Below are 27,971 nucleotides of genomic sequence, written 5' to 3'. Positions count from 1 at the left end.
GAATTGAGCAGGGGGTGTGGCATAGCCAAGATGGAGCCGGCGCTCGCCGGTCCCGGCCCGTTGACTGTGAACAACAAGCAGCCCCAGCCGCCGCCACCTCCGCCGCCCGCCACCCCGCAGCCTCCGCCCGGGGCACCGCGGGCTGGCGGAGGTCTTCTTCCGGGGGGCAAGGCTCGAGAGTTTAACCGCAACCAGCGCAAAGACTCGGAGGTCAGGAGCTTCGGGGGGCGAGGCTAGCGCGGGGCGGGCGGCGGCACCGTCTTTCCTGGGGCCGCCTCGAACCAGCGAAGCCGGGCTGCGGGAAGACTCGTCCAGCCCTGGCCGGGGAGCTGTCACTGGCTGGAGATCGCCGCGCCCGGGGGCGGGAGCCCGGAGCCCCGCCGCGCTCCCCCGCCCGGCGGCTCTGCTCCCCGGGCCGCGGCCCTGTGGGCGTGGCCTGGTCCCGGCCCTCGGCGGTCCCCCCCCCCCCCCAGCGCCCCTGAAATCCGTGCGATGGCTCCCCCCACATCTGATCACCCGGGGGCCGCTGCTCCGGGGCGGCGCGTGTGGGCAGGGGAGGGACGGGGGGGGGGGGGGCGCAGAAGGCCCTCAGAGCCAAGCTCGCTATCCACGGCTCGGGCTGTGCTGCCCAGAGATGGTCAGCGTGGTAAGGGAGACCTACCAGCTTCCCACCCACCTGAGCCTGGGCAGGCTCTGGCCACGGGCAGACGGCGCCTTTGTGGTTCGTGTTCCAGTGAGTGTGATGTCGGAACTGGTGAACTATCAGAAATACATACTGGAAGTGTGTTCGGGTGCTGGATTCACCCTCCTCCCTTGCTCATGTGCGGTGTCTCCCTTTGAGGAGACACCGTCGTCTGGAGCTGACTGTTCACCCCAAGTTAAAATTCCTCCCACTGCTTCCCTTTGCAGAATTCATGAATGGAGGAACACACACACACACACACACACACATATCGCAGCATTTTCGGGTTTCTTAATCATCACGTTCTCAGAGCATTTACTATTTCCAGTGCACTTACTATGCAGGCGGCTTCACCTGAGACAACTCCCAGCCTGATGAGCAGGCACTTAACTAATGAGAGGAAATTCTTCATGGTCCAAGCATGGTGCCTCAGCTCTTACGAAGAATGATGATACTATCTTTAGACCCATGAAATCAGTTCCTCTCAAACGTCTGGTATTTTTGTTTGTTGCAAGCCTGTCTATGATTAAAACATGTCAAAAATTGGTAAGCCCAAAGTAGAGGGAAATATCTTGAGTTTGTATTTAAAAAGGCAAAGAAACGGGTAGAGAGAGAAAGTGTGTGTGTGTGTGTGTGTGTGTGTGTGTGTGTGTGTGTGTGTGTGGAGAGAAAGTGTGTGTGTGTGTGTGTGTGTGTGTGTGTGTGTGGTCCTGGGCCTTAAACTTGGGGTCTGAGCAGAGCCCCTTAGCATTTTCATTCAAAGTTGGTTCTCCTACCACTTGAGCCATAGCTCTACTTCTGGCTTTTAGTTGGTTGATTGAAGATAAAAATCTCACATACTTCCCTGCTTGGAGTGGCTTTGAAGCACCATCCTTGGATCTCAGCCTTCTGAATAGCTAGGATTACAGGTGTGAGTCACTGGTGCCCAGCTCCTACTCAGTATTCTTTGAAGTTTGGAGGATTGTGAAAGTAATGAGATGATGAACCCATCTTCTCATGAAGGAAGGGGTGTGTGTGTGTTTGTGTGTGTGTGTGTGTGATTGAACTCAGGAATCTCCTCTACCACTTGAGCTGTATCCCAGCCTTCTGTTTAAAAAATAGTTTTAAATTTTCCTAAGTAGCCCCAGTCAGATAAAATACCCTTGGATGCATATTATTTAGTTTTACTTCATTTTTTTGTGATGCTGGGGATCAAATTGAAGACCTGGAGCATGCTAGGCAAGCTCTCTCTTGCTGAGTTATACCCCTGATTCCTATGGTACATTTTAACTTCTCTTTCTATCCTTTAATTTCCACGTAGACTGTGTACATGAAAAGCCAATCAAATACACTGGGAGACTTGTTTAAACCTATTACAAATGCTGAGGCTGCACACTTCCTCTAGTTGTAGCTGATGTAAGTAATTTGGAGCTTGGTCAGTACCTGATAGACAGGGAAGCTGATATTTGACTAGAGTGTTTTGTATGTTCTGCAGTTTTGATTAGTTCAAGGTCACAGATATAGTGGCACGTGCTTATAAACCCAGCACTTAGGTGACTGAGCCTGGAAAATCATGAGTTCAAGGCCAACTTGGACTACATAGTAAGTCCAGGTCAGCTAGGACTATATAACAAGATCTGTCTCAAAAAGTTCAAAACCAAGCAGGGCACTGGTGGCTCATGCCTGTAACCCTGGCTACTCGGGTGGCTGAGATCTGAGGATCGTGGTTCAAAGCCAGCCCAGGCAGGAAAATCCATTAGACTCTTATCTCCAATTGAGCACCAGAAAATCGGAAGTGGCACTGAGGCTCAAAATGATACCCTTGATCAAAAGAGCTCAGGGACAGGGCCTAGGCCCTGAGATTAAGCCCCAAGATTGACAAGAAAAAAAACTCAAAACAGAGAACTTGAACATTGGAAGAATTGCTGTTCAAGACCAGCCTAGGCAGCAAATTAGACCTCATCTCAATGAAAAAAACGGAATGGGGGAGTATTTGTTATCAGCTACATGGGAGACATAAGTTAGAAGATTTTGGTTCTAGCCAATGAGGTATAAAACACCAGACCCTACTTGAAAAGTAACTAAAGCTAAAGGGACTGGGAGGCATGACTCAAGTGGTAGAGCTTGATAAATGTGAAGCCCTGTGTTTAAACCCCAGCACCCCTCCCCTCAAAAAATGAGAAAAAAAGCCCCAAAGGTAGATTTTTGTCACTTCCATAAATGAAGAAATGAAAGCCTAGTAATGCGTGAAATTGTATACTATTGTCTATGAATAAGGAGTACAGCTCTTATTTATAGTTATGTCATTTTGTGGGTGGCCTTTGTCCTCATCATTTGTAAGATGTTATTTCTCTTTTTTTTTTCTTTTTTGTGGTACTAGGAATTAAACTCTGGAACCTCAACACTTGAGTCATATCCCCAATCTCTTATGTTTCTCTTTCTCCTGTTCTCCCCCCCTTTGCAATGCTAGATATCAAACCCAAAGCTTTTGCACATGTTAAGCAAGTGCTCTACCACTGAGCTATATTTTTTGCCTGCACAAGTAAATTTTAATTAGGCTTAGGGAGTTTACCTATTTCTTCCTTGTTTTTGCCCTCTTCTGAATACAAAGCTTCCAGATGGCAGTGTCTTGTAATCACCTCTCTAGCTGTAAAAAGATTTTCTTTGTCTCCTCTTCTGAGTGGGAGGGAGGCCAAGCTGTTCCATTTCTGCCTCCTCAATCTGTCAGTTCTCATCTCACTGAAAATTGAAACAAGAGCAGGGAAGCTGAGGGTTACATACTCATTTTGTCCTGAGCTGTTGACAGCTCACTCTCCAGGAAGAAGCTGGGCTTCTGAATTTTCAGGATTATATGCAAAAGCCATTCCCTGTACAAAATAAAGTCTTGTTCACTCATATAACAGGTATATATTTGAATACAAGCCATTCATTCATTTTATTTTATTTTATTTTTTTATCCAGTCCTAGAGCTTGAACTCAGGGCCTGGGCACTGTCCCTGAGCTTTTGCTCAAGGCTAGCACTCTACCACTTGAGCTAAGCTTCACTTCAGCTTTTCCTGTGTTTGTGGTATTGAGGAATTGAATCCAGGGCTTCATGCATGCTACACAAACACTCTACCATTAAGCCACATTCCCACCCAAGCCATTCATTGTTTATTCATTCTAAGTACTGTTGAATCATTGGTGAGCACAGTGGATAACTTCCTGTTCTCAGGGAACTTGTAGTCTCATAGAGAGGCACACACTAAACAAATATGCCAATATATAATTACAGAAAGTGTTCTGAAGGCAGAGTATAAGGTGCTGACAGGCCTTAATAGGGAGACCTAGGTCAGGAGACAAAGGTGATAAGACATCAAAAAAGTGGAAGCAATGGTATCCTACGACACAACAGTTTCTGAAAGCATATGTACTTTTCCCTTTGGAAAGCATTCAGGATGATCTTTTTTTTATTATTATATCTTTAAGTAGTTGTACAAAGAAATTCCCATTCTACAAAACATTATATGAATACAAGGTGTCTGACAACATTGTCACCCATTGCTCCTAACCCATCCCTTTTCTCTCACTTTTTTTAAAGTTGAGATTAGATGATTATATAAATTTCACATATTTCATAGTATTGTGGAATAATGACGCTTAAAGTCACGAACACATTTAACCTTCACAAGGCACATTGTCATTATCATGGTCTATAAAATTTGTGAATTCTTCAATCTTTGACAATACAATTATTTCTTCCACATCAGGTGATATTTATATTTCTTTCCTTTTACTTAGTGTAAGCTGTTCCCTTTGCATTCAGGATGATCTTTTGCATAATTTCTGCTTTTATCAAAAGGGCTACTCTGAGTCTCCAGACCTTGAATTTGAATATGCTGACACAGACAAATGGGCTGCAGAGCTGTCAGGTAAGATATAAGCCTTCATTTATTTGAGGATAGTTTTTTTTAACTTGGTTTTAAGATGATTAAGAATTAATATCATTTTTGTAGTTAATTTTGTCACTTGTTAGTTCTGTCAGTGATACATAATGCATATGTTAGTTATGTGAGTTAGACCCTTAGTCAGATTTTGATTGACTTTTACTTGAATTGCCTTTTCCTTTTATGAAGTGTCTGTTTGTGGTTATTTCAGTTGCCAAGAGCTCAGTCAGTTAGGTAGTCACTCATGTTCTTTGGCCATGCATATCCCCCTTACAGTGTTTACTTCTACAATAGTAGATTGTAAGGGGGTGGGCAGCAGTGAATATACTTGCATATGTGCACATCTGTTGTTACTGCTGTTCAACTGTAACATGGGTCAGCATTGGCAGCTTTCTCTGGCCTCCATAATACAGGTCCTCTTCAGAAGGTAGCACCTGAAAGATGTGTGTTCATTCTCTGAGGGATCAAATGGGGAGTGCCTGGACTTATGCTCTCACTCTCGTTATTAGCTATAAGGTGGTGACCATACCATCTTCTCCATCGTGCCCATCAGAGCACTAAGATCCTCCTTAGTAATTAGAAAGCATAGTCCAAGTGTCACTGTAACTAATACAGAGTTTGGATTGGTATTTGTCTTCTCTGCTGCATGTAAGACTAGGTTTGGAATCTGGTGATGGTGATGAGATGTTGTTCTTGACAGAGCTTTACAGCTACACAGAAGGGCCAGAATTCTTGATGAATCGAAAATGCTTTGAGGAGGACTTCCGGATGCATGGTGAGATGATTTCGACTCTTTCTCAGTTCTCTTCATAGGCATCAGGAGATGTAATTTTTCTTGGTCATCTGAATAATCTAAGTTATCCTCGAGTGTGAGAAACCTGCGTTGTGATTGTTTAAGGTCAAACGCAACATTTATAGTGAGCTTTGTGGGAATTTTGGTGGTAGCCTTTTAGGTAATTAAAATTCATAGAACAGCAGCATGATTTTATCCCGTGTGTGTGCGTGCGCGTGCGCGTGCGCGTGCGCGCGCGCGCGCGTGTACGTGTGTGTGTGTGTGTGTAGAAACTTATCCTTCCTGGTCCTATCATAGTCCTGAATTTAGAGGACTAACACAATCTGTTCCATTTTCAGAATTTTTTTCTAACTCAGTTATAAGTGGTCTCTCTCCCTTCAGTGACAGACAAGAAGTGGACTGAGCTGGATACCAACCAGCACCGGACCTATGCCATGAGGCTCTTGGATGGCTTAGAAGTCACTGCCAGAGAGAAAAGACTCAAGGTGGCCCGTGCAATTCTCTATGTTGCCCAAGGTACTGTGTGGACCTCCTTAGAAACTCTTGGCAACTGTGCCAATGACATTGCCCAGTAGTCCCATGTGGAGGGGCTGGGTACAGTATGCCCTGTGTTTGCAGGCACCTTTGGGGAATGCAGTTCGGAAGCAGAGGTGCAGTTCTGGATGCGCTACAACATCTTTCTGCTCCTGGAGGTGGGCACGTTCAATGCCTTGGTGGAGCTTCTGAACATGGAAATTGAGTGAGCACTTCTGCTGAGGGGCTTAAATAGGGAAGGGAAGATAGTGGTGGGAAGGGGGATGGAGGACTCAGAACTAACTGGCTTTGAGATGGGCATATGAGCCACTTGAAGCTGAGTTTAGCCCACACTATTCTGACCACCTAGGTTGAATAATGCTGGAATTTCTTGACCACACCTTGAAGATAGTAGAGATTAATGATGGGTCCCTATTACCAGTGATTTTACACCTCACTGTGTAGGACCTGCCCAGATCTAAGGCACCCCTAACAAAAAAGACTAATTCTTTTGAACTCTCCTTTGAGCCTGCAGACTCTCCTGTTTGCCCTTTGCTTTCTCCCTCAGCAAGAGGTCAGACACAGCTCTGACACACAGGCTCAATCAAAGCTGCTCTAGCCTGTGTCACCACTGGTCATTTGTCTGATGGACAGGTCAGCTGCTGCTCATGTAAATATAACCATTAATAATAATAGTTCAGAACACTCACTAAGTGCTACATATTCCAGGCATTGTTCTGAGAGTATTGCCTGTGCTAATTCATGTTATATGACATAGCTACTATTATCAGCCCCATTTTGTAGATGAAGAAACTGAGGCACAGAGGTTGTCTACCTTGTCCAAGTGCACATAGTAAGTGTTAGAGTCAGGATTCAAGCTTAGAGATTTGGCAATCTGATTCAGGATTTAAATTCCTAACCCGTGTGTCCTATGACCTCTTGTGCAATGTAAACACATAGTGTAGCATCTTACCCTATGGGACAGTACTTGTCTGTCTTGCTAGGGCAAGATGCTGACTCTCAGTTCTCCTGTAGCAATAGTGCCGCGTGTAGCAGTGCAGTGAGGAAGCCTGCAATCTCCCTGGCGGACAGCACAGACCTTAGGTAAGATTCAAATAGCAAGGCTTGAGCCCCCTGAGCATTAGCCAGAGAACAGGACTGGGAACAGGACTGGGAGGATCTTTGGGTTTCCTTGCTGTGTGTGCAACCTTGCACACATGAATCTGCTGGTGGGATGGTTTCAATCTGAGTAATTTGGGAAGAGGTGATGGAAAATCCAAAGGAAACCCACAATCAAGCCACTTAATGGAGATGTTAAGAACTTGGTTATGGGATATTACATGTTTGGACAAAACTGAAGGTGTTGCTCTGTGGGCTCTACCTTTCACAGCTGTATCTTGATTCCCATCTACATTGGTTTAATACTGACTATATCATTACATTTCACAGAAACACAGGAGATGGTAGCAATTGATAAACAACAATATCACCTTTCCATATTATTGCGTTAAAACCTTCTTGTGAATTTCAAAGGTTCTCAGGTTGGATGTGTGTGATATTCCCTACGATAGTTGGGGTCCCTAGCTTTCACCTCCTGTTTTCCATTCCATCATGTAAACCGTTCTTGTTCTTGATGTGATTCTGTCCTTTGATTCTATTTTTTACCAGCACAGCTCCCTGTCACCTGTTTGGTCTTCCCATGAAACTTAGAGCAGTAAATACCATTCTTATTCACAGTCATTCATCTTTTTTTTGTGAGAATCCTGGGGCTTGAACCTCAGGGCTTAGGTATTATCCCTGAGGTTTTGTGCTCAAGGCTAGTGTTGTATCACTTGAACCACAACTCCACTTTTGGCTTAATTGATAAATCGCCAGATTAATTGGAGATAAAGAGTTTCCAGACTTTCCTGCCTGGATTGGCTTTAAACCAGATCCTCAAGTCTCAGCCTTCTGAGTAGCTGGGATTACAGGTGTGAGCTACTGGTATTCAGCACCACATTCATTCATCTTTGTATATAAGCACTTGCAATACAAAACTGAATGAGATATGATCCCTGAATAAGCAACCTGAACAGTACAGGAAGTACTGGGGGAAAAGACTTAAACTTGCATTTGCTCTGCAGGGATGCTCAAATTGTCACTTCTCATTTTCTGCCTACAGCCTTCACCCACCAGTTAGCCTTTGTGTACAGGACTTTTCATGGTAGCTGGGATGTAAGGAAGCCAAGATTGCCTCCTTAACCCACTATTTTTTTGAGGCTGGGTATACTTTGTAGTCCAGGCTAACCTTGAACTTGATCCTCCTGCTTCAGCCTCCTGAATGCAGTTTGAGGGTACCACCTCTGCTTGAGGGTGCCTCTCAATCCTCTATCCTACTCTGTTATAAACTGATTCTTGTGCTTAGAGTCCTGCTCAACATTATGTACCTGATTGTGGAGACTGTTCACCAGGATGCTGAGAGTGACAAAGCCGAGTGGAGAACAGTGCGGCAGACCTTCAGAGCTGAGCTGGGTAGGACCACAGGGGTCCTCTCTAGTCCCTGCCTCCCTGCCTAGTAGCTGAACCTGGAGGGTTTGGGAAGGGTCCTTTTGCTAATTATGGTCCTGATGCCTTTGGGTCACCCCTAGGCTCTCCACTATATAACAATGAGCCGTTTGCCATCATGCTGTTTGGGATGGTGACCAAATTTTGCAGTGGCCATGCTCCTCATTTCCCCATGAAGAAAGTTCTCTTGCTGCTCTGGAAGACAGTATTGGTGAGCACCTTCTTGGGGGAGGGGTACACAGATGCTAACGGACAGGAAGAGGGATACTTCCTTGTGTAGTCAGCCCTCCATATCGCAGATCTGTGTTCCTGGATTCAACCAATATAAATGGAAACTCCCTAAATAATATAGTAGAATTATTATTTAGCATTTACCTTATATCTGGTATTAATAAATAATCTAGAGGTTATATGCACATACCATACCATTTTATACAAGGGCTTGAGCACCTGTACATTTTGGGTTTTGTCTAGGAGAGGGGCTTGAGGAGAAGGGTCCTGGAACCCAGTCCCTCATGGATAATAACAAATGATTATATCCTTTTGGATACTGCATTACATTAATGTAAAACTCCTTTGGCTAAAAGAAAACATTTTGAAAGCTCCTGAAAGGAGATGGTGAAGGAAATGTCTTTTGGCCCACTGCATCAGAGGACATGGCCTTTGAATCAAGATTGATTGGCTCCTTAACTCCCCCAGCCTGTTTTCTCAGAAATAGAACAGTGTCCCACAGACAAGGTGACTCTAGGAAGCTGTTCCCAAACTCGAGGTTTTTAAGGGGATTTGAGGCAGAGATAGAATTGCTGTAGTTAGGGCCCTTGGCCAGATGTCATGTGAAGGAAGCAAGAATGAATCCTGATTTCTAGTCTGATTTTCTTCTGGTATAAAACTGTTTGTAGATAAGTGGGAAATAAGTGCCAGCGTACTTGGCTTGGGGCATTGTCTGCAGACAAGTCCAGGCTGGAGCCCTTTCCACCAGAAGCACTGATCCTAGTGGAGTTCTCCCTCTTTTTCTAGAAATGGTCTGCTAACTATGTGACCAGGGCATCCTGAGGTTAGGACCTCTTTAGTTCATTGCATGCTTTATCTTGGCCAGACATCCTCACTGAAACCAGAGGGGAAAGTTGAGAAACTGAGTTGCTCAGGGACAATGACACTAAGCACCCTACAATGACTATGGTGCTAGAGTTCAATCTAGGAGGGTGTTTAGGCAAAGCTTTTTTTTTTTTGCTAGTTCTGGGCTTGACCTTAGGGCCTGGGTGATGTCCCTGAGCTTCTTTTGCTCAAAGATAGTGCTCTTTCACTTGAGCCACAGCTCCACTTCTGGCTTTGGGGATAGTTTATTGGAGGTAAGAATCCGTGGACTTTTCTGTCCAGACTGGCTTTGAACCATGATCCTCAGATCTCAGCCTCCTGAGTAGCTAGGAATACGGGCATTAGCCACCAATGCCCAGAGATTTTTTTTTTTTTTTTTTTGTCGGTCGTGGGGCTTGAACTCTGGGCCTGGGCGCTGTCCCTCAGCTCTTCAGCTCAAGGCGAGCGCTCTACCACTTGAGCTACAGCGCCACTTCCGGTTTTCTGGTGGTTTATTGGAGATAAGAGTCTCACAGTCTCTCCTGCCCGGGCTGGCTTTGAACCGCGATCCTCAGATCTCAGCCTCCTGAGTAGCTAGGATTACAGGCGTGAGCCACCAGCGCCCGGCTTGCCCAGAGATTTTTTTGTACTGGGCATTGAACCAAGGTGTTGCTCATGCTAGGCAAACACTCTACCACTTGAGTGTACTCACCCAGTCCTGTTGTTTTGCATTTTGTTTCTGAAATAGGGTCTCATTAAACTTTCTGGGTTGGCCTTGAACCTACCATTGCCTTCTAAGTACAGTAGTCAGATAGATTACAGACATGTACTACATGCCTGACTTCATGTTCAACTTCTGAAATATGAGTCTGCCAATGTTTCTAGGAATTGGCTCCAATCTGCTGCTGTTTTTTTAAAATTAAGGAATAAAAGGGAGGTATGACTCAGGATCACTTGTCTAGCAAGTATGAGTCCCTGAATCCAAACCCTGCCACCCAAAAATTAAGGAGTATATCATGTATATAGAGTTAAGTATATCTGTGCTCCAAGGTCTGCCAGTCAATGGTTTCTTGCTCCTTCTTCTTCCTTTCCCTTGCTGAAGCCACTGAAATGTCCTCTGGGTGGCTTTAGTCCCTTGTTCAGTGCCTTTGTAGATATCTGTAAAGGTGTGGGTTATGAGGGTGTCATGCATGCTTTTGAGCCTGACGCCATTATCAGGCACCAGGTTTACAGACATGGTGACTCTGGCTCTGAACCCCCATCTGACATAGTGTACACTGGGTGGCTTTGAAGAGCTTCAGAGCATGAAGGCTGAGAAGCGTACTCTCTTGGGTCTCCCCCCACTGCCTGAAGACAGCATCAAAGTGATCCGCAACATGAGGGCTGCCTCTCCACCAGCATCTGCCTCAGACTTGATTGAACAGCAGCAGAAACGAGGCCGCCGGGAGCACAAGGTGAGGCAGAGATCCCTAATCTCTTGAGAACACACAGAGGGGCGAAGTCCCTAGAGGAATGGGGTGTTGGAAATCAGCTCTGAACAGCTGGTCAGAATAGATGTCTTCTCTAGCCCCAGGTCCAATGTATAGTAAATACTCAGAACATGGCACTTTTGAGGTGCTGGAGCAAGAAATGATTTGTTATTTAGTTCCAGTCATGACTCCTGTTTTCTCCATGATTCTCAGCTCTCTATTCACCCTTCCTGTGTTTGGTTCATTGACATTGCCTTTCCCTTTTCTGTCTCTTCATCAGCTGGCTCTGGTCATATCTCCTTTCCCTCTGCATCTAGGCTCTGATAAAGCAGGACAATTTGGATGCTTTCAATGAACGAGATCCCTACAAGGCTGATGACTCTCGAGAAGAGGAAGAGGAGAATGATGACGACAACAGTCTGGAGGGGGAGACGTTCCCCCTTGAGCGTGATGAGGTGATGCCTCCCCCACTGCAGCACCCCCAGACCGACAGGCTTACCTGTCCTAAGGGCCTCCCATGGGCTCCCAAGGTCAGGTGAGTCTCAAATCTCTAGAACACTCTTGGCTCTTGAAACCAGAGCCTTCGCATCCCCTTGTTAGCACCTGAGGTCCTCTATAAGACCAAGCTGACCTTGGTTTTGAGGCAATTCTGGGATTCTAATATGAGCTAGCTTTGCTGATCTCATATGAAGTGTCCTTGTATGGCTCCTACATCAGTAATTTGTTAGCTTTTCGCCAGACTTGCTAGTGAAGGAGAATTAGAAAGAAAATGAACAAAGGAATATTTAGTCAGATCCATCCCCACTCATCATTTTTCCTGGAGTTATATATTGTTTTCAACAGAAAAGTGGTATTTTTTTCTTTTTCTTTGAGAGAGGGCTTCACTATGTAGTCTAGTCCAGTCGGGGCTCAAGGTCTCCAACCCCCTACCTCAGCTTTCTTAGTGCTGGGATTAAACACATGTGCTGCAAAGAAGAGTTTGGAATCGTAATTAATGAACTTGAGATGCATATGGGGGAAACAGTGGATGGGAAGGTACCTGGAATAGGCAGCAACTTAAGGAATAGAAGAGTATATGGAAGGATATGAAATCCCTAATATGCAACGTGTGCCAATTGTAGGAAAATGAAACCCACATTAAAAGTCAGTACCTCATAGCTGTCAGTGTTTAAAATTGCTGTTTAAGAAAACCTGTTGACAAACTTCTTACTATTGTCTAAATAAAACTGTTAAGTTTATAGTATATCACCTATATTGTATGGGTAGTCTACATCACCTTAATTATATGGGTAATCTAAAGTTATTGATTCAACAAAATTATAGAGGATATCAAATAGCCAGAGGATTTCAGATTTTCTCTCTCTCTGAATATGGGGGTGAACTCAGGGCCTTCCACTTGCTAGGCTGACATTCTACTTTTTTTTTTTTTTTTTGGGTCCGGTCGTGGGGCCTGAACTCTGGGCCTGGGCGCTGTCCCTCAGCTCTTCAGCTCAAGGCTAGCGCTCTACCACTTGAGCCACAGCGCCACTTCTGGCTTTTTGCTTTTTGCTTATGTGGTGCTGAGGAATCGAACCCAGGGCGTCAGGCATGCAAGGCAAGCGCTTTAACCACTGAGCCACCTTCTCAGCCCGACATTCTACTTCTGAACCATGCATCTAGCCCTGATTTTTTTCTTTTTTTTTTTGAAAAAGGAATACAATTGTGAGAAACTTTTCCTTCTATCTTCATAGTTTCTTGATGTTCTGTTTCTATTAGAGCACAGGCACAGAACTATTAAACATGTTGAAACAGTTGATAAAACTTTTCCCTCTTTCTTTGGTAGAGAGAAAGACATTGAGATGTTCCTTGAGTCTAGTCGCAGCAAGTTCATAGGCTATACTCTAGGCAGGTGAGTGTACTCTGAATTCCTTTCACAATTAATCTGGCATTTGGTGGGGAACAAGGTGAATTGTTGTCTGGGCTCAGTATAAGGCTTTTTTTATTCTCCAGTGACACGAACACAGTGGTGGGGCTTCCAAGGCCAATCCATGAAAGCATCAAGACTCTGAAACAGGTAAGTGATTCTGGGTGAACTTTCGACCTTGTTCAGTCCCCAATGAGTGAAGTGAGATTGGGCTGAGGAAGAAGCTTTTCAGAAATGTTGTCTGCTGTTAAGAGTTTGATCAGCAGTTCTTCATAAGTTTGCTTTTGTATGGGATTGATAGGAGGTTTGTCAAATAGATTCTATTACCTGCTGGTCATTGGAGTTTAAGGAATCCAGTAAACAGCCCTTGGCGTTTTGCTTGCCAGAAGTTTTTGTTGTTGTTTTGTTTTTGGGTCTCAGGTTCTTGCTTAGCCTTTTGCTCAAGGCTTGTACTTTACCATGTAAGTCACACTTCTACTTCTGGCTTTTTTTTTTTTTCTAGTTAATTAGAGATATGAGTCTCTCAGATTTGTCTGTGTGGGCTGACTTTAAATGTGATCCTCAAATTTCAGCTCCTTAGCAGCTTAGATTACAAGTATGAGCTACTAGTGCCTGGTTTTGCCCAAGTTTTAAGGTAGTTAAAAGAGAGGCCTGCCAGTTTTTCTACTTATAGAGTTATCAAGGAAGGAGATTTTTGAACTGAAGCATGTAGATACTGCAGTGCTATACTTCTGAAGTTAAGGAGCTCACCTACCCAGGCTCAGGCAGGGCTAGAACACAGAAAGGGCACAGGTTCTAGAGCCAGGTGCCAGTGACTCATACCTGTAATCCTAACTACTCAGGAGACTTGAGTTCTGAGAATTGTGGTTTGAAGCCAGACTCTGCACGCGCATACACACACACACACAGAGACACACACACACGCACACACAATTATGTCTCCTCTACCAATATACCTTGAGTATAACTGTGGTTTTGAAATACGATTTTAAAATTTGTAGTGCCAAAATGGTCTCTGTTCCAAAGCATTTGGAGTATAAACTTGGTTTTTCTTTTAATAGCTTGTTTTTTTTGTTGTTGTTGTTTATTTCTTTATTTATTTTTTAATCATTGCTATCTAAAAGCCCTTTTCTTCTTTTGACTTGCTTTTTTCTGACCTGCTGTGGGCTTTTTACCTTGGTTTTTAAAATTAGATACCTATTTAGAAAACTATTTTGGATTTATGCTTCAATTAGGGATCTTAGTTGCGACTTAGCCTCTCTCAGAAGAGAGCATGTAGGTCTTTGCCAGAGTGGGTGAATGTGGCCAAAGATTAAGGGTGTTTTTCCTGTCTCTGTCCAGCACAAGTACACATCAATTGCAGAGGTCCAGGCACAGATGGAAGAGGAATACCTACGCTCTCCTCTCTCAGGGGTGAGTTGGTTTCCTAGCTATTCCCAGGCACTGTATTGGGCCTGGTCCATTAAGCTTCCTCAAGGCTCAGGCTTTGCCTCAAAGAGCTCCCAGCCCAGTGCCCAGCTCAGGGGGTGGCATATGTCTGGCACAAGACTTGCAAATGCAAACTCTGAACCAGGCACCTGTCTCTGAGTCCCTGCTCTCACAGGCAGTGGGTGCAGCATGGACTGGATCTCTCCATGCTTTCGTTTTCCTGCTTGTAAATGAGAATAATAAGGATTGGCTAAGCTATTTGAAGTAAAGCTGCTGGCCTGGCACAGTGCATGTGTCAGAATTTACTATCATCATTGACATGATTCTTTATATTAGTACTTAGGGACTCTCCTCCAGTCAGCTATCATGTTGGCTCAGATTATAGCTTAGACTGGACTTCTGTGTTTATACCCATTGTGTTAAAAGGGAGAAGAGGAAGTTGAGCAAGTACCTGCAGAAACCCTTTACCAAGGCTTGCTTCCCAGCCTGCCTCAGTATATGGTGAGTGTTCCATGTCTAAGACCCCTCAGTGGTTACTCATAGTGGGATTCCCCATTACACTGGCTGGTCTTCTTCCCCATAAGGACTTTGACACTTGATTGCCTGCAGGAGCACCACCTCTCAGGGCTTAGATGGTCCTAGGCTCTTTGTGTCTGTGTGTCTGTGTTGGTATCTGAACAGTCTGCCCTTCCCAGATTGCCCTCCTGAAGATCCTACTGGCTGCAGCACCCACCTCAAAAGCCAAAACAGACTCAATCAACATCCTAGCAGATGTCCTGCCTGAGGAGATGCCGTGAGTGTCAATCCTGTCATAGGCAAAAGTCTGGGGCAGAGCACAGAGGGAAAAGGGCCAATTTAGGTTGGGTTCTTTTGTTGGCTTAACTTCCCTACAGGTTAAATTTAAGATATTCCTAAACTAACCTCCAGGATAATGGTTTCTACTGCAAGGGGAATTGGCCACTTGGTCTGGACAGTTTGCCTGCCAGTCCCGGGCATGTACTAGTGTAGATTCTCTTCTGATGGCCACTGACCTGAAAGTGTAATCCTCACAAATGTCTCAGGAGAGAGAGTGAAACTCTCAGGGGTTCTTTCTCACTGGCTGACCTCATCTCTTTGATTAAGAGTACAAAATGAGGTCGTGTTCTACATTGAAAAAGATGTGAGCCTTCACTTGATCTGCCTACCTGTTTGCCAGGACTGCCCAGTTCTGAGCCAACTCCTGGGTGGCTGTTGCCTTGGAGTCTGACAGTGATAGCCAAGTATAGGAAGAAGCAAGGATTGGCTTATACCAAAAATGGAGCAATAGAGTAAACCATCTTGATAATCCTAGAGAGATTCAGAGTCAAGTGTTGCATTTCCTCCTATAAAGGAAATCTTGTAGAGGTTTACAGTGAGAAATCCTGAAATAAGAAACTGATACACTCATTACACTCTAAGGTTATCTAGCTTGCAAACCTTTCTTTTCTTATAACATGAAACTTCAATGTACTGATGTTCCACAGAACACAGTTTGAGGAGCTCAAGTTAATGTGGTGACTGAGGCTTAGGGGAGATCTATTTGTTTGGGGGTAAAAAGCAGAGAAGTAGGTTCAGAATGCTTGAGGGGGAGTATCATAGGGAATCAATCATTTGTGCCAAGTTAGATTGCTAGGGAGATAGGTGAATGGTGTCCTGAGCCTGACCTCTGCGATGTCCATGGATGGAAGCCTTTGCCCAGAGTACTCAGGAATCCCATCTGTGTTGTGGGCACCTGGAGAGAAGATACTGCCATGTGCTAGTAGTTCACTCAGGCACCTGTGTTTCCAGCACGACAGTGTTGCAGAGCATGAAGCTGGGGGTGGACGTGAATCGCCATAAAGAGGTCATTGTTAAGGCCATTTCTGCTGTGCTGCTGCTACTGCTCAAACATTTTAAGTTGAACCACGTCTACCAGGTACCTACAGGACCTTCCTTCCTGTTCACTGGGCTGGGCCTCAGGCAGTGCTGTTCTTCCATCTCCCAAAAACAAGGCCTCAACTTTTGAACCCACTTGAATTCTGCATGAAAGTTCTAAGACAAGGCTTTTTATCACTGGTGGAAAGAGGGAAGGTCTAAGGGGCATGCTTATGGTTTTGTTCTGTTGGTTTCAGTTTGAATACATGGCTCAACACCTGGTGTTTGCTAATTGCATCCCTTTGATCCTGAAGTTCTTCAATCAAAACATTATGTCTTACATCACTGCCAAGAACAGGTGATGAGTACCAGGGACCAGAAAGGGGAGGGTATGGCCAGATTGATGGGCTCTCAGCTGATCTGAGACCAATCAGCCAACATTTTTTTGTGTGTCTGTCGGTCCTGGGGCTTGCACCTCAGGGCCTGGACACTGTCCCTGAGCTTTTTTGCTCAAGCCTAGCACTCTACTATTTGAGTCACAGCTCTACTTCTCGCTGTTTTGTTCTTAATTGCAGAAAAGAGTCTCATGGACTCTCCTGCCCTGGCTGGCTTCAAATTTGATCCTTGGATCTCAGTCTTCCTCTGAGTAACTAATTCTAGTTACAGGTGCCCAGCAAACTAACATTTTTTTTTTTTTGTCATTAATGACAGTACCTTGCCAGGCATCAGGACATAGAGATGAATGAGACAGAGTTCCTCTCCAAGCAGTTGATGTGTCAGATCTGAATCTAGCTAGTCTAGTCACAGGTGATTCAGTCTGGCCTGGACAGAGGCACTCATCCTGCGCTCACGTTTTGCTCTTACTGTCCTTTCTGCTTTTTTTTTTTTTCTTTTTCTTTGAGGAGACCATCTGGGCTCCTTTCTCTGTATAAGGAGTTTGGCTGTATGCACTTTTCTGTTGACTTAACCTCACCACACTTCCTTACACCTGCCTGGTACCAGCTGTGCTTGTCAGTGCCTGCTCATCAGGGTTTCCAGATTCATTGCTGTGGGGAAGCCACAATATATTACACACTATGGTTCTCCAGCTACAGGGACTTCACAAGTTCTCTTCTAGTGGATATTTCTTCATCGCATAGCTAGGGACACTGGGGTGGGGCAAACAAGGTAAATTCCTTTTCCTCCAGGAAGTGAGGGGGGAAAGCCAGGAGCCAGCTCAGTTACAATTGCTCAGATTCAGGTCTTTGCTCACAGACGGTGCTTGGGTTCTCTTATTTTCTGCAGCATTTCTGTCCTGGATTACCCTCACTGTGTGGTGAATGAGCTGCCAGAGCTGACTGCAGAGAGTCTGGTGAGTGGCTGGCTCCCTCAGCTCTCCATGGCAGGTGTTTCCTCCCCCAACAAAGGTTAGAGGTATCTTCCCCCCCAAGAGGTCATTTGAGGGCCTGGCTTTTGAAGTGCCAGACATGCACTGAACAGTGGGTGTGGGGTTAAGGCTGAAGAATGGGAAAATTTGGATATAGTGGCTAGTAGTCAGGAAACAGTTTTAAAGGGCTGCTGATCCAGAGTTCATGTCATAGAGTTGTTCCCTGTCCTCCCACAGAGCCCTCAGTTTTTCAGCTCCTGTTACCTATGGGAATGTTTAGTTAAATTCTAGGGTGGAACCTCCAGGTGGCTCTGACAAGGGGGTTTTCTGTCATTATGGAGACCTTATTGCTCTTCTGTCATACATATTGAGGGCCTTTGGATACTGCTGAGCACCCAGCTGCAAGGATTTTGATTATTCCTGGGTTTACCCTACAGGAAGCAGGAGACAACAACCAGTTTTGCTGGAGGAACCTCTTTTCTTGTATCAATCTGCTTCGAATCTTGAACAAGCTGACAAAATGGAAGCATTCAAGGACAATGGTGAGTCAGCAGGCCTGGAACTGAGAGCTCAAAGAAGAGTGCTATACCCACCCTTCCCCTCCCCTTCCCTAGGGGACCCAGGGAGCAGTCCCCAGGGTGGGGTGTCCTGGGCAGCTGTATATTCTCTTAGTTTTGCTGTAGCCATGGCCCTTGAGTTTCAGAGTTAGAATCTTGAAGAGTTGAACTGGAAGCGGGAGGGGGCTTGGCCGTGCTCTAAAACAAACCCACACTCACAGACACTTTCTGTATCTTCCTTAATTATTATTATTATTATTATTTTTGGTTGTGGGGCTTGAACTCAGGGCCTGGGCTACTGTCCCTAAGCAATTTTTGCTCAAAGCTGGTGTTGTACTACTTTTAGCCACAGTTCCACTTCAAGTTTTCTGCCCAGGCTGGCTTCAAATCACGATCCTCACATCTCATCCTCCCGAGTAGCTAGGATTACAGGCGTGAGCCAGGAATGCCCAGCTTTTCTGTATCTTCTTAAAATCCTGATTGGTATCATAGTATCTAGTCTCTTGATGCTGGAACCCTTTGTGGGAGTAGGTAGATTCATGTGTTCTCAGAAATTATGTGAGTGTGCATGTGGGGAAGGTGCTGGTGAAGGAATGCATAGCTTTATATTCCAAAATGATCCATAATTAGTATGCCCAACCTTCCTGGTTTTCCTGCTCTCCCAGTTTTAGTACTTAAAGTCCATGTGCCAGTATACCTCTTTATCCAAGGGAAACTGACATGGCTTGTTATCCTGTCTGTAACCCCAGAAACATTAGCTGGCCATATGGCAGGATATGCATTTTTCCCATCTGTCCTCACTTTGGCTGTCTGCTGTGTCCCACTCAGATGCTGGTGGTATTCAAGTCAGCGCCCATCTTGAAGCGGGCCCTGAAGGTAAAACAAGCTATGATGCAGCTCTATGTGCTGAAGCTACTCAAGGTGCAGACCAAGTACTTAGGGCGGCAGTGGCGCAAAAGCAACATGAAGACCATGTCTGCCATCTACCAGAAAGTGCGGCATCGGCTGAATGATGACTGGGCATACGGCAATGGTGAAGCCAGGCTGAACAAAAATGGGGGAGGGCTATGGGGAAAAGTGACATCTTTAACTCCCAGCCAGTAGTACTTTAGGGGCCCCTCTGCCCTGAGCTTCCTGTTGAGGAACAGGAAGCCCTTCTCTGGATTGTGGCATCAGTATAGGAACTCTAGGAAGGACCCCTAGGTTTTTGTTTTTGTTTTTTCCTGTTTGTTCTAAGCCATTCCTTTTTTAGAGATTGCCATCCTACCCCTTTTGAAGATTTAAAAAATTAGTATATGTTAGTTGTACAGGGGCTTTTCATTGGGACATTTTCATACATGTATACAGTATATGCCAATCAAACTTGCATTCACTCTCACTCACCCTTTTCTTCTTGTGCCATTACCAGGGCTTGAACTCCGGGCCTCACATTATGCTCAGCTTTCTCTTTATTGGATTTGTCTGTCCAGGCTCTCACCAAACCATGATTGTGAGGTCTCAACCTCCTGAGAAGCTAGGAGGACAGGCATGAGCCAGCTCCTTATTCTCCTTCGTAAAACAATTGTAAAACAGTTTTACATCTCCACTGCAGTTGTCTTTATTTTGGCTTCCTAAGCTCTTGCATCTCCTGACTATCTCCCATTTTGTTTCTTCCCCTCCATCAGATCTCAGACTTGGCCTTAGTGACCTCAACAAATGACTCCATGCTGTTAAATCCTTCATTCATTTGTTCTTTCCCTTAGAATTGGAGTCAGACTCTCAAGGCCCACTCATTCCTTGCCCTCCCTGCTCCATAATCTGGTCCTGCTTCTTTTTCAGTCCTATCACTTACTGGCAGTACAGCCTCCATCACACCCAGGACTCTTAAGCACAGAGTATAGTCCCTTGGTATCTGCTAGGGGTTGGTTCCAGGACGCCTGCAGATATTAAGATCCACAGATGCTTGGATGCCTTCAGTATACCCTCTGTGGGTTTGGCATTCTCAGGTACAGAGAACAACTATACTTTGTTCTGGAACATTAGCCATGTCATTTCCTGCTGCTATGTACTGTTCCATCTCCTCACAGTATTCCCTCAACCCCACCACAGCTGTTAGGTAGCTGCAAAAGTTCCTGACATGTAGCACCATGGCTATGTAATAGTATCTACTCCTAGGCTCAAGATTACCTGGTCAAGGAGTTGAGAAAGAATCTCTAGCTTCTGCCTCTGACAACATAGAACTGGGGAGAACTTCACCTTCAGAAAAATGAGTTTTGCATGTAGTTCTCTCTGGGGCTACATAATCTGAGGGGACAATCCTCTTTCTCAATTTATCTGGCTTTATTCCTTGCACCTGACTCATTGGCATCTAGGAAAGAATTCTTACTTGACTTCCCGAGTATGGGCATGGAGCTATCCTGCTCCCCATGCTGGCTTCCCTGGCCTCTGAGCTACAGAGCACCCATGGGGAGCTGCTAGACAGCTGGGCTCTTATTATCTTCCTGCTTTGTTCCAGATCTTGATGCCCGGCCTTGGGACTTCCAGGCAGAAGAGTGTGCTCTCCGTGCCAACATTGAACGTTTCAATGCCCGGCGCTATGACAGGACACACAGCAACCCTGACTTCTTACCAGTGGACAATTGCCTACAGAGTGTCCTGGGCCAGCGGGTGGATCTTCCTGAGGACTTTCAGATGAACTATGACCTCTGGCTAGAAAGAGAGGTCTTCTCTAAGCCCATTTCCTGGGAAGAGCTGCTGCAGTGAGGCTGCTGGGCAGGGGTCTAAAGCAAAGAAGGTGACCTCAGACTTGAGGAACTGTCCTGGTCATTGCTGCAGTGCTCCTGTCCTCCTCCAGGTGGCAGCATGGTCCTATTGTGTCCCCCAGCCCTGGTCCTGTGAGTGAGCCCAGATGGCCTCTGGTTGATTCCTAGTATCCTCAGGGCTCTCTATTGTGATCCACTCTCCCCTCGCTTCTCCCCAACTCCCACTTTCCTCTCTTGGGTATGATTGGTTGCAGCTCATTTTATCATCGACCCAGGGCTGAGAAAAACTGGGCTAGACTGGACACCCTTTCTCATCACATCAGGATATCAGGATCATGCTGATTTCTCCTGAGACATGCAGATTTGGCATTTCAGCTTGCCATGGATGAGAGCTAAGACAAAGAAGTTGGAATCTCGGTTGTGGTGGGGGTTGGGAGGTGATTTCTGATGTCATTCATTCCAGCCTCTTGCTAAGTTTTGTTGAGAAACAGTAGCACTACAGCCACTACATTTTGGGGGTTTGGATAGGGTCAAGATAGTAAGAGAGACATCCCTTAACCAGAGGTACCAGAATCCTCTTGGTTTACAAGGGACTGTAAATATATAAATCTATATGTGTTCTCTTGGTCATGTTGGGGTTTTTAATGTGTTTGTGTATTCCGTTTACATTAAAAGAAGCAAAATCAATTGCTATTGCCTTGTCTGTAGGAAATAGGACCTCTGAGAATCTCTTCCATTTCTCAATTTACTACCAGTGTCAGCAGGTCACCCACCCACTTGTCTCCTCTTACGATCTGTTTGCCCCATCAAGGTAGAAAAGGTGAAGTTGTTGCTTGTTTGAAGTATTATCTGTCTACATCAGTCTGGGATCACTGCAGCCAGGTGTCAGGGCTTAGGTATGCTAGAATGACTAGTGGTCCTGCACTCCTGGCTTTGATGTCACACCACTGAGTTGACCTCAATCAAACCAACTTTGAAGCCAGCTTCTCAGCTATTATTGGGTCAGGGACTGAAGGAATATACATGCTCAGAGCCTTGGAAACAATTCATCAGGAGTCAGCTTTGTGGTAGGAAAGAGCGCTGGGCAGCTCAGGAGCCTCCTGTGGCTGAATGAAATACAAAAGCTTCTGGACCCCTGGTGCCTACATTTTCTCTCAGATTACTGGTCAAGTCTACCTTTGCCTTCATTTTGATACTGATAAAGAATGGCTGGCTTTTCAGAGATGATGAAAGTTCCCTTATCTTACTAGTAGTTAAAATGTATGAAGTCTGTACGTGTATGTGCACATACCCACATATATGTGTGCACGCCAGTTCTAGAGTTTGAACTCAGGGCCTCAAGTTCTTCCTCTTTCTCTCAAAGCTGTCAGTCTATCACTTGTGTCATACCTCCATCTCCAGCTTGTATGAGGTCTTAAATCTCCAGGGGACACATCCTGGAGAAAAGTCCCCTCTGTGGTTCTTAGATTCAGTACCCGCTCGGCCTAAGACTTGCTGAATCTCAGGATGGGCCTTGGTGTGTCTAGCAGAGTTGGGTGCAGTCAAATGCAGAGTCACAAAGCCTGTGAGATGGAAGATCCTTGTGACTGGCCCTTTTCTCCCAGAGTAACTTGGCACAGGACAAGGACATTTGTGTGTATGTGTGTGTGAGAGAGAGAGAGAGAGAAACAGACAGACAGACAGACATGAATTTTCTGCCATTTCTTGACAGGACTGATAGGAAGTAAATATCAGGATTTCTATTAGAGAAGATGGATTCTCTCTCTCTCTCTCTCTCTCTCTCTCTCTCTCTCTCTCTCTGTCAGTTGTGGAGTTTGAACTCTGTGTCTGGGCACTGTCCCTCAGCTCTTCAGCTCAAGGCAAGTGCTCTACCCCTTGAACCTCATTGCCACTTTGGGTTTTCTGGTGATTTATTGGAGATAAGAGTCTCATGGACTTTCCTGCTCGGGCTGGCTTTGAATTATGATCCTCAGATCTCAGTCTCCTGAGTAGCTAGGATTACAGGTATGAGCCACCAGTGCCTGGCAGAAGATGATTTTCATACTCTTACACTCTTACAATGTGCATTCAGATCACTGAAACTGAGACCTGAGGCTTTGGTCTGCTTCTTTGCCTTCTCCAGTCTGCTCAGAAAAGAACCCAGGGCCACCAAGCCAGGGCATGTGATTCCTATCTTTGGCCTTGATGCTGGCCAGAGGAGGGAAAGGTGCTTCTTGGTCAACAGGTGTGTTAGGGGCAGGTTGGTTCTTTGAACTGAGGGCCTTAGAAATATCTCTGGGGGCTACCCAGTCTTTGTGACCTTACATATCATCTGGGTCATGAGATGAACAGGGTACATGAGGGCCCTTTGTAAATAGCTGAGTTATCTGGAAGGCCCGTCCAGGGCTCCTTCACTCACTAACTGAAGGAGGCTTGCCCTAAGGCTTGTGTTACCTTTGAGATTCATAGTATCCCTTGTTGATCCTATGAGTTAGCCATTAATTGGATGTCAAACTAGGACCAAGCATAATATTAAACACTTCTTGTGGACATTTTTATGTATTTTTATTGTAAAGATACTGTACAGAGGGGTTACAATTACATGAGCAAGGTAATGAGTCCATTTCCTATTGAGCATTGTGACCCCCTCTGTTTTTCCCCTACCATCCCTTCCCTCCCTACCTGCCCAACTCCTCCCTCCAGCCTTGTAGACATTTTTTTAAAGATAGTATTCAGCAAACTGAGTGCTCACTGAGCCAGCTACTGTTCCAAACTCTTTATATAGAATATCAACTTTTTGTTTGTGCTGGTTCTAGGGCTTGGGTACTGTCCCTGAGCTGCTTTTTGCTCAAGGCTAGTTATCTACCACGTAAGCACAGCTCTACCTTCAAGTTTTCTAGTAGTTTTTTTTGGAGAGAGGAGTCTCATGGAGTGTCCTAATTTGGCTGGTTTCAAACCATGATCTGTATACGTTATGCTCCCTAGTAGCTAAGATGACAGGCATGAGCCACTGGTACCCAGCGGAATACCACTTACTTTTTTTAATAAGAACCCTGAAAGGTATCATAATGGCAAATACCATTGCAGCCCCTGTTTTGCAGGTAAGAAAGTTAATTTGCCCAAGGTTATACAAAAAAATAGAGGCCAGAGCCAGCATTCAAATCCAGATCTCCATCATGTACATGTGTTCCCCTCTTCTGCCACTTTATTAATTATTGTTATGCTGTGGCATTTTCCACTAGCCTGTGTGCTCATGTGTTCATTGTGGCCAATACTGAGAGTTTGCTCTGGCATAGCACAGAAGATTCATGACAAATGTTCCTTGCTTTAGGCCCTAACTGAACCAATCAGACGACCCTGGCGTAATTTGTGATTTGTTTGAATGTGCCCTGATTTAACTTGGGAGTTGCTGCTATTTTTTTTTATCTTTTTTCCCTTTTCATCCTGAGCTTCAATTTCTTTCTCTCCTGGTCTCAGAGGACACCTGTATCAGCTGCCCTGGCCATACCTTCCTAGAGGCTGGCTTCCTGTCTGACCTTTAGTGAACTGACTCTCAGGACAACAATGGCTGCTGCACTCATTTGGCACTTGGCACAGTCAGCCTCAGGCTGCTGGTGTAAAACAAGATGATCTCCCTCTGGGAGTAAGACAGCCCTGATCTTTAATCTGGGCTTTGGCATGTACTCACTGGGGACCTTGAGCTAATCAAGCCTTAAGCCTCAGTTGGCTTACCTGTTAAACTTAGTTTCATGATAGCCCTGTGGCAAGGGCTGAATAAGGTAACAAGCAGGGAATGTACCCACATACTGGCTGACAAAGGATAACAAGAAGTAGTAGCATTGTTAGCATTGCTTATGGCCCTTCCCAACTCTAATTTCCCTATGAATTTGAATCTGTGTATCTCATGGCAAACAAATCCTCAGGGACCAGAACTGTGTCTGAGGCTCCTTACATCCCTGACCTAGCCCAGCACTCTGAATCCAGAGGCCTCTCAGAAGATCCAGTCATTCTGCAGCTCTTCCATCACACTGTGAAGCCCTGCTGTGGGCCAGGCCTTGTGCTAGGTGCCTGGGATGTCCAGATGAAGAGGACACCAGGTCATTCCTTTCTCCCAAAGATAGACATACATCAGAAGGACTCATAAGATCTAGTGACTCCAGCCAATTTGTTCCCTGAGGAGGAGAAACAGAGGTGGGGGTAGGGCATCCCACAGTGGTGGAGGGGGAAGGGAGGGCTCTGGTTTCATGAAGAAGGGTCCTAGGAGCAGATGTTCTGTGCTCACTGCTCTTTACCTGGAGGCTGGGTCACGAGTGAGACACATACTTCTCTGCTAGGGAAATACCTCTCGACTTCCTGTCTGGTACTACAGAGGGGCTACACTTTGAGGTTGAAGTGCGGTTTGATGTGTCTGTAGAGAAGGAGGATCGAATGCCTTTGACAGGAAACATTTCTCACTGCCTGACTGAGGCAGGAAGCCTGGACTAATGGGGCCCCTAGCTAGGGCTTCCAGTACTGACCTGGTATCCATGCCCCTGCAATAACCAAGATCTAAAGCTTGAACCTTTGGGTGGGCCTCACTGAAGCAGAGAAGAGCCTCAGCCAAAAGAGACTGAGAACAGAAACTCTCCCAAAGATGAGGTACCAGGAGGGGGCCAGAGAACAGTGAGCAGCCCTGGAGAATAGAGGATCTAGGCTGAGGTGCCGGGTTACCTCGAGTGAGCCTGGGGGCGGGGGCATCTGAAGACCTGGAGGTGTAGGGGAGGAGAGGACACAGCTAATAGGAAGCAGGTGAAAGCCTGCTCGTGCCCTAGCCAGGGGACAGGCAGGCTGGGATGGTCCAGTCAGTGGGAGGACTGTCAGCTCACAGATAATCCCATGGAACAGGCTCCAGGATGCCCATTCATATTCATTATGTGTGAAGTGGGCGGTTGTAAAGTTAGCTTTCTCTTCATTTAGCTGTCACTAGACAGAAAAATATGAGCTGTGGGTAGATGACCCTGGATGGAAGCCAGTAGCTAGTCTCTAGACTCCCTGCACCTTCCCCCCGCCCCCCGCCCCGTATCCACTATAGACCTCTTCCACTCCTGCTGTGTCCACAGCATTTGTCTTGATCTTGGGCCCAACTTTATTTTCTCTTACTCTGGCTTCTTTGCTTGAGCCTCGCCTTCTCTTTCCCTCTTTCTAAGATGAGAGGAGATGAAGCATGCTTTTTTTTTTTTCTTGTTTTGTGTCAGTATTTGAACTCAGTACTTGCTGGGGCTTTCTCACTTAAGGCTGGAGCTCTAAACTTGAGCCACAGTTCCACTTTCAGCTGGTTAATTGGATATACGAGTTTCACAGACATTTCTTGCATAGGCTGGCTTTGAACTTCAATCTTCAGATTTCAGTCTCCTGAGTAGCTAAGATTATTTTCAAGACATGAGTCACCAGTGCCTGGCAAGCTTTTCTTGATCACTGCTCAGTCTGGCACAGAACAATACTTGGCACAGAGTAGAACTTCAACAGTACCCTGTAGGAGAAACTTCTCTGCAGTTCTCTGGCTTGGGTATGGCACAAAGTCCAAGCCTTAGCTGACCATTCCTTGGGTGAAGAAACTTCTAGTGAAATGGTGTGAGTCCTAAAGTCAGAGGTGGAGCTTGAGCCCCACTTCCATGTTGGAGCAATACACAGAGCTACCTGTAGGAAGCTCCCAGGGGGTAGCCGAGGGAGTCCCTCATGTCTGACTCTAACCTTCCTGCCAGTGGTAGGACAGAGGAAAATGAAGCCGCTAGAAAGGAAGGAAAGGGATGGAGGGATGGAGGAGTGACTCCTCTGGGGATGCATGGCCGCATCACAGCAACCCTCTTAGCTCAGAAATCTGATCTGATGGGGGACTTGCTCCCTGCTTGGGAAGAAGCACAGCACTGACATGTCTTTGTGTGCTTGGGTTTCTCTGTGTCTGAAAGATGAGGCGTGGGGTGGGGGTGGCTGGGCCGTAGCTGAGTTGGAATTTTTCTAGCAATGTGGTTGTGTTTACTGGGAAGGTGGGAGGGCCAGACCAGCTTTTTTTTTCCTGCTTTCCAGGCTCCAGAGATAAGGCAGAAAGTAGGGATGAAGAATAGAATGGGTAATACTCTGAAACCACAAGAAAGCATTCTGGCTTTCGTCTCTGCCCCACAGCTCAGTTGTGCTCCTGGGGCATCTGGGAAAAGGCAGCTGCCTGCCCCCTCCCCACTTCTCCCAGCACCCGGGGTCCCAGCCTACAGACACTCCGAGGACTCCTTGCTCTTCCAGTCTCCCCTCCATTGTTAGTTCAGCCAAGAATTTAGCTCTTTTACTCCCCTTCCCACTCCCTTCCAAATCAGCCCAGCCCCTGAGCTTCTCAGCACCCACAGAAGCCACAAGTGTCTTGGGAGGGTGACAGGACCAGGCATGGAATGCATCATCCTTGAGAGATCTGCAGCAGGCCCACCTTACCCTACGATCCAGGATTCTCACTGGTACCTCACAAGGGCTTAGCCTGGTTGGTTCCTAGACCCAGACCAGCTATAAAGCAACCAAGTGCCAAGCCCTGGTGATAGTTACCTGGCATTAAAAACAAAAAAAAAACACCACCACTTTATTACTGTGCTGGCCAGTACAGTTTTTCTTTTTTCCTTTTTTACAAAGCTTTGTGTGTATGTTGGTCCTGGGACTGTCCCTAAGCGTTTTTTTCTCCTCAAGGCTAGTACTCTCCCACTTTGAGCTACAGCTCTACTTCTGGTTTTCTGATGGTTAATTGGACGTAAGAGTCTGGCTTCGATCTGGCTTTGAATGGTGACCCTCAGATCTCAGCTTCCTGAGTAGTTAGGATTATAGGTGTGAGCCACCAGTGCCTAGCTTTTTTTTTTTATTATAAATCTTTACCAAAAAAAATGGAGTCAGGATCTCTGAGCCTCAGACTGTAGAAATGTATTTTATTTTTTATCAACATCCACTAGAGTTTCCATGGCATAACTCTGAGAACCTGATAACTGGATGCAAATCCAAATACTTGGTGGTTCCTGGAAGAATTTCTGCTCCCTTCCTTGGAGGAGTGACTCCATAGTATTTGGAGATGAGGCACAGGGCAGGCATAAGGGATGCCTGGAGCAGGGGAGACCTGTATCATCGTGTGTGTGTGTGTG

General features: G+C 45.8%; 1 protein-coding gene across 1 annotated transcript; it reads left to right on the top strand.

Annotated features, from left to right (window-relative positions):
* Positions 1-21,534, top strand: Strip1 (striatin interacting protein 1). Its single transcript, XM_042680077.1, has 21 exons — positions 1-210; positions 4,503-4,572; positions 5,288-5,362; positions 5,762-5,896; positions 5,999-6,119; positions 6,929-6,997; positions 8,298-8,404; positions 8,521-8,648; positions 10,783-10,965; positions 11,298-11,515; positions 12,803-12,868; positions 12,970-13,033; positions 14,225-14,296; positions 14,738-14,812; positions 15,007-15,104; positions 16,118-16,244; positions 16,441-16,541; positions 17,468-17,534; positions 17,987-18,091; positions 18,935-19,139; positions 20,601-21,534. Exons 1-21 carry the CDS (start codon positions 31-33, stop codon positions 20,846-20,848), a joined length of 2,514 nt encoding a protein of 837 aa, XP_042536011.1. The 5' UTR covers positions 1-30; the 3' UTR covers positions 20,849-21,534.
* Positions 21,535-27,971: the final 6,437 nt, after the last annotated feature.

Source organism: Dipodomys spectabilis, unplaced genomic scaffold (genome assembly GCF_019054845.1).
Source record: "Dipodomys spectabilis isolate Male_0828 unplaced genomic scaffold, ASM1905484v1 ptg000002l, whole genome shotgun sequence".
NCBI classification, from domain to species: Eukaryota; Metazoa; Chordata; class Mammalia; order Rodentia; family Heteromyidae; genus Dipodomys; species Dipodomys spectabilis.
The sequence above is the reverse complement of the archived record's forward strand: the minus strand, read 5'-3'. Positions and strand labels throughout refer to the sequence as shown.

Excerpts from the sequence above, each read along its gene's own strand:
- Strip1 (XM_042680077.1), top strand. The coding sequence starts at position 31 with ATGGAGCCGGCGCTCGCCGGTCCCGGCCCGTTGACTGTGAACAACAAG. Across the intron at positions 5,897-5,998 it reads AATTCTCTATGTTGCCCAAG|GCACCTTTGGGGAATGCAGT; the intron begins GTACTGTGTGGA and ends CTGTGTTTGCAG. Across the intron at positions 12,869-12,969 it reads ATAGGCTATACTCTAGGCAG|TGACACGAACACAGTGGTGG; the intron begins GTGAGTGTACTC and ends TTTATTCTCCAG.